General features: G+C 39.9%; 1 protein-coding gene across 5 annotated transcripts in view; it reads left to right on the forward strand.

Annotated features, from left to right (window-relative positions):
- Window positions 1-22,833, forward strand: part of ENPP2 (ectonucleotide pyrophosphatase/phosphodiesterase 2) — a 72,334-nt gene that overhangs the window by 14,931 nt on the left and 34,570 nt on the right. The window contains exons 1-8 of one of the 5 annotated variants that reach the window (XM_077188360.1): window positions 112-412; window positions 718-820; window positions 6,638-6,793; window positions 8,830-8,955; window positions 11,042-11,102; window positions 12,368-12,465; window positions 13,468-13,547; window positions 14,796-14,915. In XM_077188360.1, the coding sequence (XP_077044475.1) occupies window positions 218-412; window positions 718-820; window positions 6,638-6,793; window positions 8,830-8,955; window positions 11,042-11,102; window positions 12,368-12,465; window positions 13,468-13,547; window positions 14,796-14,915 (939 nt within the window). In that variant the 5' untranslated portion in view covers window positions 112-217. Of the gene's footprint in view, window positions 1-111; window positions 413-505; window positions 621-717; window positions 821-6,637; window positions 6,794-8,829; window positions 8,956-11,041; window positions 11,103-12,367; window positions 12,466-13,467; window positions 13,548-14,795; window positions 14,916-22,833 lie in introns of those variants that run through there. The other 4 variants (XM_077188365.1, XM_077188363.1, XM_077188371.1 and 1 more) reach the window with 4 other exon arrangements.

A 22,833-nucleotide genomic window follows, 5' to 3' on the forward strand; every position in this document is an offset into this window, starting at 1 on the left:
CCAGATGGAGCCGCATTTGGTTTCTCTTTTAAGCATGTTACTTTTGTGAGGAGAATAAAACGAGCAGGAACAGCTCTTGGCCGCAGCGGCACAAGCGAGCCCTGCTCTGCCAGAGGAAACCACATAAAAGCGCGCGGGTGTGCGTTTGGGGGGAGGGCGTAGCGAGCGATGATGCCTGGAGCTTCTTGCACTCGGAGCTGCGATTTGTGAGTGAAACATGATGAAATCACCCCCTGGACAAATCACACGAGCCTGTCAACCTCACCAGGTGGGATTACTCGTAGCTAATAGCCTCAACTCCCCGAGCAAACAGAGCTCTGCGCTCACTATAAAAAAAGGCGACAGTGCGGCGGCGCAGGCTTTTCAAGAATTCCCTGGTATGGCTAAGCAGGGCTGCGTCCACTCGCACCAGGTAGGAGAGGAGAGGAGCGGAGCGTGTTTGCTTTTAGAGGAGGAGTAGCCCGTCTCTCATTCCGAATAAGTTCCTACAAAAAGGAGCGTTTCAGCTCCAGAAAGAGATGTTTTATTCATAAACCCCTTCTGGTCTGTGTTACTCTCCAACGGTGACGCTGTCAGCTGCTGCTCCAGTGATGGGAACTGCAGTGCTAGGGAGCTCCAATGTACTGAGGACCATCTCCGCCCTTTATGCATAATGCTCTTAGTGCAAAAGTCCTGCTTCTTGCACGGTTTGCTTACTTTGCTGTTTTACTTTTGCAGGTTATATCCTTATTTGCTTTTGCCTTTGGAGTAAATGTCTGCATGGGATTTACAGCAAATCGATTTAGGAGATCTGAAGAATGGGATGAGGGCCCGGTCTCAGGTACAGTAACAGACATAAATTGTACATCCCCATATACCCTTATGTTATAGACTGCGGTTAGAAACCATTCCTACTCTGTAACAGTAGTTTGCTTGTTCCTTTTCCCTGTAGGATATAGAGAAGAATAAATAACTCACTGAGCCCGAGTCAGTTGACCTTTGGGACTCACCTATAGGTCTCCTATTTACTTAAACTTTTGCTCTGTGTGCATGTGACTATGGAAAATTTAGCTTATTTTAGGACTAAGCACTGTCAGTCTCACAGAGACTGGTCTCCTCAGCTCGTGAAGTGTTTGCTGTGTTTTGTACTCTGCACAGCTTCTTTCTAGCGCTAAGAGAAACTCCCTGATGGCTTTAAGGGTGGTGGATTTATTTTGGTAGCACTGAAGCGGTTTCTAGAAACTTGATTAGTGCTTTCAAGAGGCACTGGTGAGAAAAGCTTTTGGGATTTCTGTGGCTCCTGAGGTCATGCTGGTTTGTGAACAGTAGACGGCAGACATCTGACGGCGGAGAGGGCTGGGAGAGGAGAGCAGGTGTTCGTGCAGATGTGCTGTCACCGAGTCCTCTGCTTTTCTTACGCCTGCTACTTTTACTCTTCGGAAGACAGCAAGAACATGCTGCAGGAGGAGCTGTTATTTGTGTTGTGGGGCAGTATAGGGTTCTGTGAGCTCAAGCATAGTCCAAATGGAAAAATGTATAAACCAGACAACTAGTCTTTTTTTATTCAAGAAAAAGCAGGCTTGAGTTGTGTCTCTGTTCCTTTGGCAGGAGAAGGGAAACTCGCGGTCATTGACTTAGAGCTGGTTAATGTAACTGAAGTGAAAGGGTTTCATTTGCAGTGCCTGTCTGTAATGATAGCGTGTGAAGTTTAATTATAAAATTGCTTGCTGTGGCCAGAGTTTCTTGTGTTCCTGGTAATGTATCTGTGTCCTCCTGTCCTCCCTCTTTGAGGAATTGGTGTCTAATCACAGCCACTGTCAGGGCTGCTGGTCACTGAGTAGAGGCATTTTAGGTAATCAAGAAGATAGTGGCTGTTGCTTTTGATCTTTTTAGCAGTAAAAGAAAAATTGCTTGAAAAATAATTTCTAAAAATCTTCTAGGATGTTAACTGTAGAACAGATGTGTAGTGTCTGTAATAGGGATGGGAAGGATTTGCATTTCAAGTGCTCAATACCTGAGTGGCAGTTGCTTTGCTTTCACTGGTGACTGTCTAGGGTAGAGCTCAGCTGGTTTTTTCCTAAAGACCCAGAGGTCTGATATTGGGGTCCCATGGCAGCTGATCAGTGCCAACCCTGCTGAGCCAGCCAGCAGTGTTCAACACCTCCAGGGCTGGGAACAGTCGCTGTGTGCTCCTTCCAATAGCAGGAGGATTAGCTCAGCATTCCAGAAAAGTAGGAAGAAACACAGGATCTCTTGAAAAGGGCGGGAGATTGGGTACTTTTGGAAATATATTGAAAATTTGTTTACAGGTGGGACTGACCCAGCACCTGACATTGAAGTCGTCCAGTCAAGGGTGCAATAATGAGAGACAAAGTAATGGAGGATTTTGTCCATTCTGTGTTTATATAGCTTGGTTACTTTTATTGCAGGAGAAATAAATTATAGCAAAACATAAAGGTGTAGAGTCACAGTAAAATATAAACAGTAAAAAGTTACACTGGAGATGTACAGGGTTTTAGCAAACTGAAAGCACTGTGATCAAAGAACCTTAGTCACTCTTAACTGCATGAGTTCCAATTATACTTATTAGAAGAGAAGTCCAGTGAAATATCCAGAAAAAATGAGTATAAATTCTTTTTCAACATCACTATTCTTTAGCTAATTTGCTCCCAAGTGTCTTGACGTTGAGAATTAATTATTTTATGTTGGCAAAACACTTTCTTTACCAAATATTATTGTAGAAATCAGTTTGTTATTTCTCCAGAGGTATGCCATGATTGTAAGCAAATTTTCATTTTTATCTAGCATGGAACTCTGCTGTGAGCCAAAATTTTCATGGTTTTTTCCTAGTCCCTTGCAAATTCACTCCAAAGTACCACCACAGTGGCTAAACCACGCCTTCTTGTTCTCTTTTTAGAGTGTGCAGATGTATGTCTTTATACACTTAACATGTTGAATATTTGTACCCAACAAATTATTTAATTTTAATTAAATTTTTTACTCAAAATAAATTTTTTACTCAAAATTTTAAGATACAGTAAAGAACCAAAGCTCACACCTTTCCTTAACTTTGTCTTTGTAAGTTACTTGCTTTATGAATTTTCTTAGCCATCTTTTAAAGCAATTCAGGAAAAATGGCCTTAGTAATCTCTTGAAGAATGGAAAATGGCCTTAGTAATCTCTTGAAGCATGGTTCTTGATCACAGTAGGATAACTTAATGCTTTAGCAGGAGAAACATTGTGGATTTTCTCTCTTCTCACTGTAGTTTTAAGCATGCAATTAAGAATGGAGTAATGCTTTTCTTCTGTTGGAACACTTGTATTTTTCCCTTACCTGACTTCCCTTACAACCATGGTACAGTTGGATTTAACTCATTGTAAAGATGAAAAGCAAGTTCATAATAGGCGTATTATCTAGCAGAACTAGCACTCCAGATGTTTTGTTAAGTATTTGGTTGTTCCATATGGGATCCAAAATGGCAAGTTTTTACTAGGTAGTCTCCTTTTTATAATGACTCTGTAAGCATGTCTATATTGTGTAATCATGTTTTAAACACTACTGCAAATAAATTGATTTCATTATTTTTAAACCTTTTAATCAGAATCAAAAGAAATAGTTCGATATGGCACTTTCTAAGATAATATAACACCTTTAAAATGGAAATGTAACAGCTTTCTTGAACTGAATCACAAAGGCACTATTGCCCTATTCAGCTTTGCTCTCTAACCTATGACATAGAAGACAATTAGATGGCTGTTTTGAACTTAGTGGCAATAAAAGGAATGGATGGAAAACAGTGTGAGAATCTTTATGTATGAAATACTGAAGGAAGGGTCTTCAGGCTGAGGTCCCAGTGCCTGCTGCACTGTCTGGCTGCAGGAGCTGTGGAGGGATGCAGGAATTTTGAAAAGGATTTTTAAACTGTCTAAGTTTGTTCTATACAAGGGTTTTTGTTAGTTTGAAAGTGCTCACCAGGGAGAGAGCTCCTGATGACATATTTTCAAACTATTCTGCATGCAGCAGTACCTGTGCCATGGCTTTGTGCACGACCTGAAAATCATGGTCTGCCTGCAAAGGCAAGGTCAAGCATGAGAAACAAAGGAGTGATCTTAATGTATTTGGAGAAATTCAGCAAGTTCTCTTTCATGCTGCCATATGGAAAGTGTCCTACATTGACTTAGGACGTGTGACTTGAATTTGGGAAGTGATTTGGGATAATTTGCTACATCACTAATGAGGTGGTTGTCAAGAGATGTGAAAAAATTAGACAAGGTAGGTAGGCTAAACCTTTCTTACATTATATGGAAACCCTTCTTGCAGTAGGAGATGGAGCTAGAAGGGATTCTGAACAGCCGTGTAGACCTCCATATCCCAAGACCTGGTCAGTTGTTACAGAAGTACTTCTGACAGATCTTCTAGATCCCTAGCTCTTCTTCAAAATCTTCAAGCTCTGAGATTGCACAGCTTCTCTGTGGGTGGTTTTTGGTGCAAATGAGCTGTTCTTTACAACAGGTAGGCATTCCTAGAATGCAGTTAATTGTCTCTTACATAATCTGCAGTCAGATTTACACCTTCTCTTTCCTAAACACATGTTGATGTGTTGGTTTTGGGGGTTTTTTTGGCCCTTTGAAAAGGTCTCCCTCTCTGCCCTTTGAAATTAAAAGGATAATGTCCAGGTAAAGGTTTGGTTTATATGCTGGTATGTAGTACCTTCAAGTTTCTAATACCTTTGATTTGCAGCTTACTGGATCTGTGATTAGATATTACCTTCCAAAAAAGAAAGTAGCGGAAGAGATTCAATAACATGAAAATATTTTTTGATAGTAGATTTTCAGAAGCATTTGATAGGAAAGAGCTGTCATCAAAAATAAGGACCACAGCTTCATAACTCTGGAAATTTGAGTGTTAACATGATTTGAAACAATTCTCATGTGATTGATTTCTAGCATAGATTTGTCACCTACTTATGTAAGCAAAGAAAATACTGATCTGTGTATTGCCAGCATAGATGCACACTCTATCTCCTTGGAATTTCAGATGGCCAGAATCCTAATGGCTCACTAAGAGCATGCCTGCAGGGTATGTACCTGTAGAGTGAAACTTCACTGTGTGTATGATGTTTCTCACCCTGAGCACTGCTGACCTGATTGAAATAAAACCCCACAAAACCAGAAAGATGGAATTGTCTGCTACTACCTTTTCCAGCAGTTATAGGGGTGTGCCTTGAACCTGCTATGAGCCACAACTGCAACCATGGTACATTTGGGTTTCTTACCTATGATCTTGCTGCAGCACTGATTTTCTGACAGGTTTACTCCCTGAGGTGGTTTGTGCTAATGTCCAGTCAGTGCCACTCCAAGGCAAATGGTGGAGCAGTAGTGCATGGGATGAGAGCTGGTGACACATCAGCTGCTACAGTGTCACCTCCAAACTCCCCCTTCATCATCTTTTCCATCCATTTCCACAGTGTTCACTTAATGCCATCTTATTTGGGAAGAGATTTCCCTTCAGTTTATGTGGAAACTAAACTCTCAGCTATGTAAAAGTGTAGGGGGAAAAATACATAAGAAAATATCAGAGCAAGTATTTCCCAAAAGTGCCATTGCGTCAGTCCTCTAAAAGTCATACTCCTAATCATGGTGAGGTTTGCCAAACCCAAAACCAAACTATGGCCTAAAAGAAAACAAAACAGAAGACAATTTCAAATACTTAATTTTAATAGGTCTCTCAAGGAACAAAAGGCATTGTGAAATTTTCCTTGGAACACCTCTATATTTAAAGGAAAACATACATTCCTTACTTTATTTCATAAAATACAATTAAGCCTAGAGAACAGCACACAATTTTCCTGCTTCATATAAGCTGTTATGTAGGATTCTCCTACAAGAAAAACTTTTAAAATATATGAAGTGTATAAAATAGTAAGTTTTGAGAAAAGAGCTGACATATATCAGCTTTGACATTAAGGACCCTTACTAATAAATAGATTATTGAAGTCTAATACATTATTCATGATTTGCAGACTGGCAGCCCTCCATTTACTTATATATGTAATAGTTATTGATTTCTTAAATACTTCTGTATTTTTAAAAGTTTTTATAATTTAGTGCTTTGCAAAAGCCCATCAAGAAGTCTTACTTTATTTCTCCATTAATTTATAAAGCATTTTAAAGTTTTCTTTCACACTTCACATTGATTTGACACCTTCCAGTGTAGCAGACCAAGTCCTGCTGTCTGCATGTAGATTAATTGGAGTCCTTTCCTATGTAAACTGTCCAGCCAGCCATGAAAATGTCACTTGGTTTCTGAAAACAAAGGCTTGCTTCTGTGGAATAGCTACAGCTCCTGGAATGGGGCCTTGGAGACTTCAATACATTTCTGCTAATGATCTCTTGATTGTTACAGAGGTAAAGCCAGGGCTGTTTCTTTGCAGGATGTTATCACAGCATGCTGCTTCCTCTTATTTTCCCCAAAAGAACAACTTTTTTTGAATTTGTTCTTTTTTTGTTTCGTTTCTTTGAGCAATTCTTCTGCATTCCCTTCCCTTTCCCAGAGCAAGCATCCGAGGTCTTGCTCATTGGAGTGGCTCAGGGCTGAGCTGCCTGTCCCATCGCTTGCCAGCCTGACAGATGTTGCCCTGTTTCTTGTTCCGCACAGTCCTGTCAGATTCCCCCTGGATCAATACCTCTGGCTCCTGCAAAAACAGATGCTTTGAACTTCAAGAGGCAGAGCCTCCTGGCTGCCGCTGTGACAACCTGTGCAAGAGCTACAACAGCTGCTGCTTCGACTTTGATGAGCTGTGCTTAAAGACAGGTATGATGGGTCTCCTTCCCTGCACTGCTAGGCCCTGCTGACACCTGGGTTCTGCCAGTGGTCAGGACCTGCTTGATAAACCAGCACTCCTTGGCATAACCTGCATCTCTTCCTCACCTTGCTTTGGCTGGGCAGGTTCAGCTCAGCCCAAAATGCAGCCCAGGTTTCCTTGCAAGGAGCAGCAGGACTGTGCACCTATTGCTCCTTACTGTGAGGAGCAGAAAAAGCATGGTACTCTTCATACCACACTGAAAAGCAGATCTTCTGACACAAAATTAAAAGCAATAATCAGTGTTCAGGCACCCATCTGACCTCTAGTTTACAATCAAAAGCCATGGTAAAAACTGGATATTGGTCATTTTGTGTCAGCCATCCTTTTTCATCCCGGAAGCTAACTTAATAGTGGAGCAATTCCAGCTCACTTGAGAGAGTGCCTTGGAAGCTGGGGTCGTTAAGGGGTACGGGTCCTCTTGGAGCAGGGGACAGTCAGGTTTTGCTACCCATGCCCCAGATCCTGATTTCCAGGTGTTAGGATGCATATTACTGCGCTGGTGGAATCATTTGACTTCAATTCGTTGGACCCTGGGGGATGGAAATATAGCAATAGGTTCATTTTCTGGTTTGGGCTTTTTTTTTTTTTTTTTCCATGAGTCATAGGCAAGGAAAACTTCAAAGAGGGACATGAGTTGTATTTTACTTCTTAGCATGGTGCATTTAAATTATTAGTTGTATCCATCTCCTTCAGTGTTTGCACAGTGGTCAGAGTTGACACAGGTGCCTTTTATTTTTGCCATTGAACTTGTTCTTGCTTTATTGAAGTAATATACTTAATAAGCAGCCAGAAGAAAAGTGTAATGATTAAAAATATCAGTGCCCATGGATGGGCCATGCTTGAAAGTCCTGACTTCCTCAGTTCTGTTTATGATTATATAATTTTCATAGATTGGTACCAAGAAAGAGTGAGCTAATCTAGTATGAAAACCAATTTTGGTTCCAGGCCAAAAATTTCTGAATTTTAGGCTGATGCTCTTCTGCCCCTGCTGTAAATGGCTGCAGAATAAGAGGCTCTTTTTGAGGACTTTCAGCACGATGTCTGCTACCAAAGGGCACAATTTCAGTTCCTTACCCTCCTGTCCACAGCAGACACATATGTTCATATATGCACATGGATACTGTATAGCCCCTGGGGCTGTTGTGCTAGCGATCATATATTCCCACAGGCAATTAGTTATTCCGGCAATTATCACATGTGTGATCTGTAAATATTACACACTTATAGGAAAAAGCCCCAAATGAAGCAGAAAAGGGGATAAAAGACGTTACTCTGATGTGTGTTACTGGGTGCATGTTGTCTAAAGTGATTTTTATAGTTTCTTGTGTAGGCCTTATTGTGGAAAACCATATGTTTAAAACCATAGGCCCTGTTCCAAAGCAATGTACTACCCTTGAGAGAGCATCTATTTTACACAGGCCAGATCTTAAATTCATTTGCAAAAGAAGAGAAGATGGAGTTCTCACAGCAGCCATGCCATGCTTTTCCTTGAAGAACAGCTCTTGCTTTTTCATATCCTTGAAGTTGGTGCTGGATCTGCCCTATGGGTGAGGAACTGATGGTGGGAGTAAGGCATCACTTTGCATCGATGTAGTCTCTTTTCTACTTTCTTATTTCCTAGGGATTGAACAGAGGACTGTAGTAATTGTGAGGAAAAGCAAACGTTACCCAAGAAACACCGGAATTCTTAGTTTGTGCTTTAGGTTCCACCATTTATCTGTGAAGATCCTTTTTTGTCTTTTCTTTTCCACATTTTTTCTGGCATTCAGATTGTACAAAGCCTGGAGTACAACACCTGAGGGTAGCAGAAATACTCACACACGTGTTTGTGGAGGAGCCCTCCTGCACTTGCAAGTGATGAGGGTGCTTTTATTTCTGGCTGACAGTACCTACTTTAACGACTAGAGCGTTTTCCTTATAGCGTGAATGAATACTTTTTGTTTTGATTGCAATCTCTCATTCTTGCTTACACTGAATATTTTAGCTCGGGGCTGGGAGTGTACCAAAGATCGCTGTGGAGAAACCAGGAATGATGACAATGCTTGTCACTGCTCTGAAGACTGCTTAAGTAGAGGAGATTGTTGTACTAATTACCAAGTCGTTTGCAAAGGTAGGTCTTTGGTCTTTCTATCTCTTATCTTTCCAAGCCCAATAGAAGGCAGGGTAAAGAGTTTTCATCTAAAAGAGGAACTCTCCTTGTTTTGCTTTGATTTTTTCTTTTTTTTTTTTTTTTTTTTTTTTTTTTAGGAGGTGGGGGAAGTGGGGAATCGCATTTGTAAATTTCTGGGCACTAGCAGAGGTAAATAATAGGTTGAAGGATGTTATCTTTGCCTGTAGAGGTAATGGTAGGAAGAGAAGAGGTGGAGGTGGGTGAAGAAGAGTTTAAAGCAAAGCTCTAAAGTGTTCAGATGCGTTTTTCTGCATCACAGGGAGTGCAGGGGTATCTAATGATCCGAGAAGGAACGGAGCATTCCTAGATATGTTATCTCTGTCCCAAAGACCTCTCTCCGCCCCCACCACAAAAGCTCCTGCTCAAACCACTTGGCCTAATATCTGCAGGCTCTGTTTCTTGTGGAAGAGGAGTTGCAAGGGCTATTGCTGGGCTTCAGGTGACCATGACACACCATGGCTGCAGAACAGCTGCAGAACAGCCCGCATTGCCTGGTGGGTGGATGGGCTTTGAGGACTTTATTTCCATCCACTGCTCTGCTCTTTTAGAGCGTGGATGCCTGTCTATTGTGTCTGCCATGGACAGCAGGCCTTCTGGTCCTTGGTAATGAGTTCTACTGGTTTTTGCTTTTGTATTTTACCTAGTTCTTAGGTTTTTTCATTCATTAACTTTGCAGGGGCAAGGGTTACAGTTTGAAATTGTTTCACCATTTTTGGACAAATGCATGTGTTCACAAAATTGTAATTGTCCAGATCCATCCATACACTGAAAATGGGTCTTTTTGTTTACTTGGGTTTTGCTGTTGGGAATCCAAATGGAGTGTGTAATTTTCAACAAATCCCTGTAGATTGTCCTTCCCTTTCCCAAATAAACCAGAAGCTGAGACCACTTAAATACTGGTATAGATTTAGGTATAGATTGTAGGTATAAATTGGTATACATATAGGCAGTTTAAATTGGTATAGATATAGGTATAAATTGGTATAGATATAGGCAGTTCCTGCCTTTTTCGTGAGCTTCCTCTCACAGGGGTCAAAACAGAGCTTTAATGTACATAATCTTCATTTAATTGGGTAATAACAAACTATCTCATCAACCCTGGAACTCTGACATGACTAAGCTTTATGTGAGAGCAGTGTTTCCTCTTTATTTGTGCCTTTGCCCATCTGAGGATAGTGTGTTGGGTTTTTTTTCCCCTTGGAAATTGTCCATCCACCTCCTGTCATGGTCAGTTGGAATTACTGCAGCACACGTTTCCAGCATGTCTTTTCTATGATGTTTTTTGTTTCATTCTTTTAATTGAATTGCAGTTCCTATAATAGTGCGAGGTTCAGAAAGTAGGGTTGTTAGTTAATAATTTGTTTTTTTTCAACTGATCTGTAAAAATGCAAGTCATGACCCACTCTATAGACAGCATTCATCAGTGAAAACCTTAAGAAAATAGTTGATTACACAAAGTAATTTTAACTAATGTAGCTCTGAAAGAGTATTTAATGCTTTTTTTAGCTTGAGTCTCACCTGATCCATGAGCTGATCCCCTCTCTAAGCCAGCTGGAAACTATTTAGAGTTGTTTTTCTTCCACAGAATGAATTTTGTTCTATGCCTTTAGCCAGCTGAATCAGCTCATGAAGCCATGAGAACTGATGGTAGGAGGGTGGGAATTCACAGACAGAAGCAGCACTACCTGTTTTTGACGGATCAAAAATAAAAAAAATTAAATAGATGACCACTGTGCCTAAAGCATTACCACTGTCTCCTGCGGTCAAAAGGACACTTTTAACTCCAGTTTTAAGAGCTTCTTGTAGAAGTGCTAGTTTGGATATTTTTGTTGAATAGAATATAACCAGGTCACTTGTTCAGCTTTGTGAAAAGACATTCTCATTACTCATGGGAAGTATGACAAGTCAGTCCATTAACTGGAGCTAGACTTTATTTTTTTACATATATTTTCTGTGAAACCTGTAGCTGTATCCACAAATTTTGTATTTTTTTGTTTTTGAAACTCCAATGTGACTTTTCTGGTAGGAGAAACCCACTGGGTGGATGATGACTGTGAAGAGATAAAGGCTCCTGAATGTCCAGCAGGGTAAGTGCTTGTTTTGCTTGCATCTGGAAAGGCAAATGCAGCAAAGCCAGTGGTCCCCAGCTCTGCCTTGGACCTCTGCCCATCACATTTCTGCACTGGCTCTGTCATGCAGGCTGAATAACTGTGGGTTGGATGCTTTCCTGGGCTTCACTATTTCTAAAGTTAGGCTCATAATACTGTAATGTATTTGCCTTTATTTAAGCTCATAATATTGTCATGCATTTCCCTTTGTGCTGCTGGATGAGTAGTGGTGGATGATATTGAACTCTTGGTCTTCAATCACCTGCTGCTGGGTTTGCCTGCCTCACTTACATGCAGAGGGAAGGTAGCCAGACTCCTCTGAAGTCAGTGGAAAGGCCCAGGCTGTTCTGCTTTCAGTAAAATTCAGGTTAAGCCATACGTGAGCACAGTTCATGCTGTTCTTTTTTTTTTTTTTTTTTAAGTATAATTTTGTACTTTTAGCATTATGCTCTTAAATGAAAGGATTTCTAAACTGCAGTGGGGTACAGACTTAGTGAGGAACTTGAGCATATGAGTAATATGGAGAAAGTAAGTAACTTTTGAAACCATTTGTCTCACTATTATCCCCAAAGGAAAGCATCTGCTCTGGTGCTGTGTTGGGTTGCAGCTCAGCCTGTGCTGTTGGGAGGGTAGTTTGGAGATGCTTCTCCTAGTGACAGTGACAGCTGCTAATCCCTGCAGCAGATGACATTAGAAGTCCAGGTGTGTCCATCCATGGCGTGTATCTGCCTGCTTGGACTTGACTTTCAGTGGCAGTAGTAAATTCAAAAAGTAATAAAGTGATAAGAAATACTGTCATCTCTAGTATGTTAGAATGAACTGTGCCTCACAGAGCATGCTCCAAATGCCCCATGGACTTCTGTTTGAGAAAGAAGACCAACAATCATGAGACGTGGTTTTTAACTAGAGATTGTGTGCTGGACTCAGTACTTGTGCATGGTAAATTTCCTTCTCCATCACCTTCTATAAGCATTTGCCTTTATGGGTTATATCTTTTCAGCTCAGGGAAGATGTCTTTTATGTTGGATATCAGCCCTTTCACTGGCTGTGAGTGAGCACTGGCTGTTACTAAGTGTGAGGATTATCAGTTTCTCATGATCTGTTAAGTGTGTAAAAGACTGTAGGTATATAGTTTATACAATAACTGAACTTCTGGATTTCCTAGAGGCTCAGTGAGCAAGTGGAAATTAAAAAAACTAAAATTTTGAAATGCTGCTTTATATTCCTGCTGTTTTTGTCTTTAGCTTTGTTCGTCCTCCTTTGATCATCTTTTCTGTGGATGGTTTCCGTGCATCATATATGAAGAAGGGGAACAAGGTCATGCCCAATATTGAAAAACTGAGTGAGTACCTGTATTTTCTGTCAATAAATGAAAGACAGTCTCCTGCAGCTCAATTGCTTTCTTTGTTTGTTGAGCAACAGAAGGTTCAGCGTGGAGATGAAATGGCAGAAGTCCCCTTTAAATTAGGTGGTATCTACTGGTGACTTGAAAGCACCCTGAATAATGCAGCACATTATCCCCAGCTGCTGCTTTGGGAAAGGCTGCTCAGAATCAGCGACCTTTATGTGGTTCTGTCAGCAAAGAAGTTCATCTTTAGTACATGATACATATACATGCTTACAGGCTAGTTGGTAGGTGCCCACAAAATTTTCCACTTGGTTCAGAAATGTCAGAAGTATGGATAAGTGGCTGCAGAAGCTGTACTTGGATGCCTGGTAACTGGCTGAAAACATGTCCTGCACTCATCCTCCTGGCAATGGGCATCCCCTTGGGTTTGTGGAGGACTGGGTGCACTGAATATTTGAGCCTCTCTGTACAGCATGGTGGTTTGTGTGTGCCTGTACCCTTGAAATGTGTTTGGTTTTTTTCCCCTGTGTAGCCAACTATGGTTGGTTCAATGATCTTGAAAGTCTTTTCCAGCCTAAATGATTCTATGATGGGGGGCGGTGCTGAGGCCACAAAGCCCAGTGTGAAACTGCAGCTTTGGTGTATTTATTACTTAAAATAAACCTGTGTTTTCTCATGTTGTTTTACTTAAAAAGACACTTCCAATGACTCCAGATGGAGACTAGCTCAGGAAAAAAAACAATCTATGGGAATATAGCTGGTTCTGTAGTCATCTGGAGGCATTATTTCAGTTGTCAGTTGTGAAGTACAAAGAGTGCATGAATAGATTTACTACTGCCCTTACTGCTGACTGCTGTTAAGCAGCAGAAAGTTCATTCAAATTAGTTAAAATTTAACTAGTTTCTGCATCATTTTGAGTCACAGAAATTACTTTCTCTTGTTTGGTTTTCCATGTCTAAGAGCTTTGCTTCCTCACATTTGCATTTGATTTTTCAGGATCTTGTGGTACACATTCTCCTTATATGCGACCTGTTTACCCTACAAAAACATTCCCCAACTTGTACACCCTTGCTACTGTAAGTCCCTGGGAAGGATTTTTTTATGATAAAATGTTGCACTGTAGTAGAAATATGTGTTATGGGAAGCAAGGTTTAAAAAAAAAAAAAACATATATATATATATTGTGTGTAACTGTTACATTGTCCATGCTTTTTGGTATTTATTTATGTTAAGTATTTTCTTCATTTTGAAGAAAAAGTATTTAAGTATTTTCTTTTATTTTGAAGTGGTGAAATGGATTGTATCTCCCCACTATACACTGTCAACTCACAGCTTTCCTATGCTTTCTTATGCCTGCTTTTGCAGTTATTTGTACTGCTGCATAATTACAGGTCAAAGTTTTCCTAGGGGGAAAAACCCACCCCTGCAATGCTGCCCTGAACACAACCAGCAGTTGTTTCTCTGCTGGAGCAGTCGGAGTCAGGGGGGCAGTGTGCAGCTGCTGAGTGTGTCTGGCCCTGCAGAGAGAGGAGCCTTCGCTGTGCTGTGGTGGCAGGGCTGGCAGCCAGGCTGTCCCCACACCTGTGTGACACTGATAGTGCTCCAAAAGCTGCCATAGGGGACTCTCCACCTGCAGCTGAAATTTTTTTCCTTTTTTTTTTTTTTTTTTTTTTTTTTTTTTTTTTTTTTTTTTTTTGTGCAGCCACTGCACAAATGTTTAAATGGATGAGACAGGAGCATATGGAGAAAGAATAGGTTGGGAGGGGAGAGGGCCCAGAGAAAGGAATTTTCTGCTCTTCTCTCTGAATTGCTTTTACTGTGGGACAAATTATAGTATAAAGCCATGGCTTTGGGTGATCTACCTCAATTTTTTTTCTTGGAAATAATTTATCTAACAGAAGCAGTCATGAAGATAAAAATAGTATAAAATGGAAATGCTAAGTGTTACTCTTGCAACCAAAGAATGAATTACTGTGTTCAGAAAGGGCATTCATAAGGAAGAACTGAAAGTACAAATAGATCTTGTTTTTATACATATCTACTTTTTCTTTGATGACCTCAAACTAACTTTTAAACAGTGTGAAAAACTTGAAAGTATTGAGTAACAGGAGTTTTTTATTTTTTTTAGCACAATTCAATCATCTCTTACTGCTTTCATTACTACAGCCAGATTTAAATCTACTTATCTGAAAGTAAAAATATTTTCCATTATGTAGTTACAAAGATACTTATTTTAAAATAATTTAGTGGTACTTTCAGATAGCTAGGAAGCACTGCACTTGTGTGCATTAGAGTTTTACTAATTAATCTACTTCTGCACAAAGGGACTCTATCCTGAATCACATGGGATTGTTGGCAATTCGATGTATGACCCAGTGTTTGATGCCAGCTTCAGTCTTCGAGGGCGAGAGAAATTCAATCACAGATGGTGGGGAGGTCAACCAGTAAGTTTCAAATTCCCTCCTACTTTTTTCTTCCTCCCTTTTCTCCCCTCCCCCTGTGCTGTGGAACATAGCCAATAATAATAATTAAAAAAAACATATGTGAACAATTTGTACCTAATCCCTACCCCCTCCCCCCTGGCTCGGCCCTCTGTCTATGAGTTTAATGTAATGTTTTGAGTTGGCTTTTGCTTTTCAGAATAATAAATCCATTGACTATGGAAAGGTCCTTGCACTGATAAGTATAAATTAGACATAGCTAGGACAAAACCCTCACTTGAGGCAGCAGTGTAACACTGTGATTTTGTTACTATGGCAAAAGGTTTCCTTTTCGTTATGGGTTTCCTAGGTTTTTGTCCTAGTAATGTTCTTGAGAAGTTTTAGTGTAAATATTTTGTCAGCATAGCATGGCATAATTTCATAATTATTATTAAAGTCCACAAGTAATCACTGTTACCTGATTCCTGTTGCACTGTTCCAGAGGCTGTGGAAACTTGAGAATTAATTTCTGCCTTGAGCACAGCAGCAGAGGCTGGTCCAGTCTCTTAGATTAGTGTTGGACTTGGTTTGTCTAGGTCTGAACCCTTATTCTAGGCAAGGAGATGGAGTCCTTCCAAGTATTCTGTGTTACTACAGCAAAGACAGCCCCTTTGCCTCTGCTGCACTTTCCCCATTGGTGCATGCTGTGTGGCTTGCTTTGTAAGTAAACAAACCAGTAAGTTTTAAGTGCAGGAAGCCAAGGTGCATGCACATTTCATTGCACTGATTGCTTAGGGAACTATGGTTCAAAATGCTCTCTGATGAATTAACCTCACAAAAGAATGAGATGGTAAAGGTGAGGAAATCAGAAGGGGTTTGGGAGCACCATAATCTGTCATTTCTGTTTGCTGAATTGATCGATATCATCCCTCAAATCTCTTAAAACAGAAATATCCCAAGAGGCTAAAGGGAGTTATTCTGACAGTTGTAGGCTTAGCAAGTGTCTGTGTTGTCTGCAAGTCATTTGGTCCTCAACAAATGTGAGACAAGGCAATTTAGAGCGACAGGCAGATGTGTCTGGCTGTAGCTGAGGCAGAATGAGGTATTTGTGCTGTTGTAAAGCCTGCCAGTGAGTGTGGGCACTCCCTTGGCTAGCTATGACCTGGGTTAGCTTTTGGCATGGGTGGTGAGGAGCAGACAGGGTGAGGAACATAGCTATTACCTTTCCAGATGGAAGCAAGGAATCAGGATCAAAACTAGGAGCAGCAAAAGAGCAGCAGTGTGTAACCTCTTTATCTCAGCTACAGCCAGAGCCACACTGTTAAAATCTGCTCCAGTCTGGAGTTGAGCTCATGGATAATCCTGTGGCTCAACTGCTGTGTGACAACTCATTAAGCAGTTGGAATTTAATTTTGCATTGCAAATTTAATTCTGCATCTTACCTTAATCATGGTTAGGTAGGAGTTAGTGGAGAACTAATTGTTGGGGCTTGTACAAATGTGTGTACTTTTAAAATACGATATTTTAGAAGTACAATATAAGTCTATGAAGACTTCATCACCTCCTGTGTTGTGTGGGGAGCATTGTTAATTCCACACCTATGCTACTCCAGGGAATAAAAGATTTTCTGGATGAAAAATTTCATCTGAGAAGAGTTCAAGAAAGTTATGCAATAGTGGGTGACCTTATGCTGGATGAAATCCTCAGAGGATGGGGTGTGTGTGTGTGTGGGGGTGTTGCATGCCCAAGGAGGGATAATAAAATAAACCAGTTGTTCTGAAAAATTGTTAAAAAGGAAACACACAAATCATGTAATAAACTGGACATGTCTTAGGAAAATTGGAAGCAAATGCACAGAGGAAGGACTATAATTCAATCCCCATACACAATAATATGAGGGAAACACATAAATTGGGCAAATCTGATAGAGTGGCCACAATAGCTGGATAAGGAGGTGATACATCTCTTGCAGAAATATGGTATAAATTATACTCTCTCTGCATGTGCAAGAATTGCACATTTGATAAGAGAACTGCAGATTTTTATAAGAGAGGAAGTTATCTCTGTCTATATATTGGTTAGATACAGTCAGCTTCTAACACCTTTTTATAATTTTCTTTAAATATGACATTGACATAGACTGCCCAAAATAGCTGAGTATTGAATGATGAGACAGTTCAATTCAGGGGGTAGAAAGGGATGCCTGGTCTATGTATCAAAGGAATCCTGTCTGTCATATCACACATTCAGCTGGCTCTTTTTATGTCCTGGGTTTCAAACTGAAGTATTCAAAACCTGCAGAGTGGAATATGGTTTGCACAGGATTGGAAATTACTATTTTTCTGTGCAAGAAGGCAGAAAAAGTGTCTGAGATTCCCAGCTTTGTATTATGGCTAAAATGCCTAGAAGAGAATGTAATTTAACGTTGATAATTTCTGAAATATTTTCTTGCTCCTGGAAACTGGCCTACTGTATATCGTTCTATGAAAATGTAGAGGGGTTTGGTGGTCTTTCCTTCTTTCTTTCTTTAGTTGTTCTAATACTCAGTCTTTTGCTGAAAAACAGCCAGATTACCCCAGACATCAGTGGGATTTGGCAGATGAATATCTGGATGCTTTTACTTCATGAATTATGAGAAATTAATAGCATTAGGAAAGGGAGAAGGGGGAGAAAGTAGCTTGGAAGTGTTTCAGGGTACTCTAACTGGTTTTGGGACTTCCTGATTTAGTATACAATGTTGATTTATTATATAAGCTTAAAACAACCTTGTTTTCAAAACAAAAGTGTTTCATAGGAAACAGCCATAAAACCACTCCTCATACTGCAACAGCATCTCACAGAAATGGTGAGCATCAGGGCCCATGGGGGAAACTAAGTTTACTGCTCATTTTTCATGACACTGACATTCTTGTTTTCATCCCAAGTAACTTCAGGAACTAAATTTAGGCCCCAGCTGTCTTTGGCTTCTGTTAAGCACTAGTTTTCCATGTCTTGGTTTGATGTAGTGAGTTTAAACTTACACTACACATATTGGGGTTTTTTAAAGTGATCTTTCATGATCTTTAGAAATAACCCATTAGCCTCTCCGAGGTCAGAAGAGGCAAGGTATACAACTGCTGGTTAACAGGGACAGAGAGGCTCCTTCACAAGGTAACTAGGCTTGCATTTGAATTTGGGTCCAAAAGATGTCCTTCACTTCAGAAATATCATCATTATAAAAGTATTGATGGATGTTTAGGGTGCCTTGTATGTAGCTTTAAATTCACTATCAACCTTTTAAAGACTACAACCTCAAAAAAGGCCTATCTTGAGATGTTAATCCTTAAACATGGCCATGACATTCCTAGGTATCAGACAGCATGTTGTGAAACTATCTTGGTAGTTTTCAAGGTATGCCTGTGGACATTAGCTATCATCACCCTGCATCTTAACTTGATATTCCTGATTCATCCAAATTTATATATCAGTATTTAGAATAAAACCATTATTGGAATTTTGTTGATTTTGTCTGTCTAATAATTACAGACAGAGCTTCAGAATGCTGTCATGTGCCTTTCCATCCTGAACAGGTCTTGCAATCACTTTGTTGATTGGTAGAGGAAGCAGAAGGAGAGATGTCTGTAATTCTGTTTTATAGGTACTTCTTTTTATCCAGCTTGAGCCATGAACAAGCAACAGGACTCTGTCTATTTAATAGACTTCTTGTACCAAAAATCTTCTGTCTGGGCAAGAAGGCAATGCTTAGTTGCCAAGTCTGGGAGAACATTTCTGTCACGTAAGAAGTGTGGAAGGGGCTACTCCATATTTTACATTGTTGGCAGAACAAATTGCAAATGATGCAGGAATGTTATTAATTCTACATGCTTGTACCAGTCTTGTACACATTTCTTTACTAGGAAATGCTGTGATTTCCTCCTTCCCACCTCTGCCTAGATCTGGGAGGGATTTCTCATTGCTATATCAGCCTTTGATTCATCTGACACATCAAATATGTGTCAGCCTTTGTGAAGTTGTGGGCTCTTGTTTACTCATGGAAGATTAAAACCAGGGAGGTGTCCTACTTTCGGTGCAGGTTTTCAAAGAAAATTCCACAGCTATCTTGAATAACTCTGGATTAAATGCTTGCACACCTGTGTGCAAGTGTGTCTAGCAGTAAGAAGAAGGGAAAACCTGGGACTTCCATGTTCCATATGACATCTGACTTATTGCTTAGCCTTGTCTACTTTCATCCATAAGTAATGGAGAAGAATTGTAGTCATTCAACACAAAGGATATAAAAATAAAAGTAATTCAACTTACAGGATATGTTTAATATATATCTAGGAAAGCATGTATACTACTTTTTGGGACACATGCCAGTGTACTAGGTTTGAATTTGTGATTGCATATTTTAATAGATCTTTCTATATTGGAAAAGCTGGATATTGTTGGTTTGATGGTAGGAAGGTAGAGTGGTTGATCTCATTATTTTTCAAATATTTATTCCCCGTCTCTCTGCTTAAGCAAATTAATTCAGAAATATGTCCTTTATGAAGTTTGCAATACAATTAAGCTTTTCCCTTCTGCAAGCCAGAAGAGGACATTTGATGTGGTTAAACAGCTGACTATAAAATTCTAACATATTAACAGTTAAACCCAACAAAATTATGTATGGCAAATGAATTGCATAAGCTCACAAATGGTACTGACCTTGCAGAACAATAACCCGTATTTACTTCCTAATTTCAGATGGTTTGAATGGACAAGGTAGAGAGGCCATCTGGCAACCTTTTTCTATCCCACCCTCCTGCATAACTTGTAGACTGCCTTGAAAGACAATGAATTTAACTTAGACAGTGAGAGGTGTTCACTGGTGGTAATACTACAGTAAGAGTTTGCTGCCAACAATTCTACTGAAGTTATTATCCTGTAACCAAAGTACTAAATAAACTTGTGTGCTCCCATCAGTTGCTCCAGTCCGTTGCCTAATTTTGCCTATCCACTAAGGGGTCTGAGTAACAAAGGTATCTCTAGTAGAAACAGCTACTGCTAGATGCATCAGCAGTGTCTCAACTCCAAAACATGATGAGTATTTTATTTAGAGCTTGATCAATGCAAATAGAAACTCTTCCACCTCGATATGGCTGCTTCTCTGCATGCTGAAGGACATCCACAAACATATTGCTGAGTAGCAGTTTTAGGTACTGTGGTGCTAGTGTTGAATTTTCTTAATCTGGATTTAAATAAATCAAGGGCTGGCTGGTTTGGTTTTTGGTTTTTTTTGGGGGGGTTTTTTTTTTTTTTTTTGCTTTTTGTTTTGGGTTTTTTTTTGGTTTTTTTTTTTGTTTGTTTGTTTGTTTTTCCCCTTTCTCTTAAAAAACAAAGGAGAGCAGAGGTCCAGTAGTGATTTGATGTAAGCTTGAGTTGAATCAGGATCTGCCTGCCAAAGTCAGGATGGTGTCTGTTGAGACTCACTCAGATGTTGTAGACAGATAGGGGCCCTTTGATTTGCTGATCTTTGACTTCAACAGATCCTTGTCTTAGCTATTCATCTTATTTCAAGTGCAGCAGACACATGTACTCATCTAAACTGCTAATGCCAATGTAAATGGCTGCATTCCTGAGGTGAAATACTGGCAGGTGCAGCTCTTCCCTCTCTGAAGCCTTTAGGCTGAATGCCTTTAGGCTGCACTTACTGCTTTTAGAACTGCACAACTGGGAGCATCTCCATTTATGTGCATTACCCCAGTGCATGCTGTTTTCAGGTGATGTTCATGAAGAACACTCTATGCTCAATGAGAATAAAAATATAGCAACCTTTCTCACAGATGTGCTGGCTACTTGGCGAGATACCAACGATCCAGTTATTCATCTGTCAGCATGACAAGTGTTTTACTTGCCTGGCTGGAGAGTGTCTTTTGGCACGTGTTTAAAATCTCTGCCTAAAACACACAGGGTCAGAGGGGAATTCAGCTGTGTAAGGAGCAGCACAGGATGTCTTCAGCTGCTGAGGGTTGAAATTGGCTGGTCTCATTTAGACAGCCAGGCAGACTGGACAGATTGGGCCTGTGTGGACCAAAGTACTAGGAATTCAAACTAGAGTTTGCAGATGGTAAAATCCAAACACAGAATTCTCTGGACTTAGCTTGTTGGTACCTTCCCAAAGATATCTGCAAAATTATTTAGAATATGCAAAATTATTTAGAATATTTAGAATATGCAAAATTATTTAGAATATGCAGGAACACAAACATTTTCAAAGAAAAATCTGTTGTGGGGAAAATGGTTCTCCAAGTAGAGCAAGACAGAGCATAACAACAGTAGGAGCTGGCACACATTTCATGCTGAATGTGTCTTTGACCACCTTTCTCTGCCAGGACTGGGCTTTTCTCTATGAATAAATCTGCAATGCAAAGGAAATTGCTTTAAGTGTGGGCCCTTTTTCACCTGTGAATACCATGAATCACTAATGAATATGGAATGAATAACTGCCTTTAATTAGACAGTATCTAGGCTGGTTATATACCCTGATGTGCTGACTTATGTGGCACAAACAAGCATCCTTGCATTGCAATCATACTTCTGACTGCAGTGTGTGGGCTGAGTGACATGGCCACTGGGTTGTAGGCACGCTTCCTTTCCTGCTCCCTTGCATCCTTCTGTCCCATCCCATCAGAGCTAGTATCCTGTGATATTCAAACTTCAGTATCCTGAGATACTGAAAACAATATTCAACTATAACCCCCAAATTCCAACATAAATTCAAAACATTTTTTTTTGGTAGTTACTGTGCAGCCACATCATTTTGTGATCGTTGTCACTATGCAACATGTGCTGCTGGCGCAAGGCTGGGGCTGCAGAGGCTGGGGGAGATGTTTTGGGGACTCGCTGTTTGGTGGCAGCTTTTGAGTGTTTGTAAATATGAACCGAGCCTGAAGTCAGATCCTTCAGGAGAAGCACCTGAAAACAAAGAGTGGGCTCCAAACCTGTGGCCATTCTGCTTCTGATCTTGTTGCACATATTTAGTAAAACATCCTTTCTATAGTGTTACTCTGGATGTAGTTTTCACTGGAAAAGAGGTTTCTAGCATTACTAAAAAGTTAGAACAAAATGAAAACAAATGACCTTTTATAGATGTAATCTTAATTTAATTGGACTAAGTCCAGTCAGATTTGATGGAGTAGAAGATGAGAGGTAAAGGTTGTGTCCAGGGCAATGGAAATGCAAATATGACCAATTTTCCCATAAATAACAGTACAATATCCAAATGTAATTGCTTTTAACTGTAGCCTCATTGTGCAAATGATCTTTCATTACTGTGTCAAATCAATTTCAATTAAGACTGATTTGTGAATAATTCAAGCATGACATTTGAATGATGCATGTCCAGATGACAGTTTATAACTGCCTCTTTGAGCAAGGTACAGGGACTTTATATTTTCAGAGTTAATTTAAAGTAAACAAAAACTGCAATTATTACATAAGTGAGCTACATTTTGTCTTAAAGCTTCATTAAGTGTATACATTGCAGTATGCATAAGTAATGGGAGGAAATAATCTAGCTCTATACACACTGCCACTTTTGAAATTAGTTTTGAGATAATTTGGATAGTTCCTTGCAAGAGAAATTTAGTTCTGTAGAGCTATAAACCATGTTTGCTTTCCTTGATTGTGAACTTTTCTGATTTTGTAACATTCTCATTCCCCTGCCTTGTGTAGAGTCATAGGATAGAAGAGAGAAAGAGGGTGGTAAGGATAACTAGGAGTATGTGGTATAGCTTTCATTAGAGAAAGATCAAACAAACCTGTGTTTAAAAAGGAATGAATAGAGGGGAATATCATGAATGTTGTATAGAAGTGGAAGACAAAAGATTAATTACCTGTTTTGGAGTATGAGAATGGTACCCTAACCCCACTGAAAACCAGCAGGTTTTAAACCAAGCAAAATTAAAAATGCACTCAC

The sequence above is a fragment of the Agelaius phoeniceus genome, chromosome 1, assembly GCF_051311805.1.
Source record: "Agelaius phoeniceus isolate bAgePho1 chromosome 1, bAgePho1.hap1, whole genome shotgun sequence".
Lineage (NCBI taxonomy): Eukaryota > Metazoa > Chordata > Aves > Passeriformes > Icteridae > Agelaius > Agelaius phoeniceus.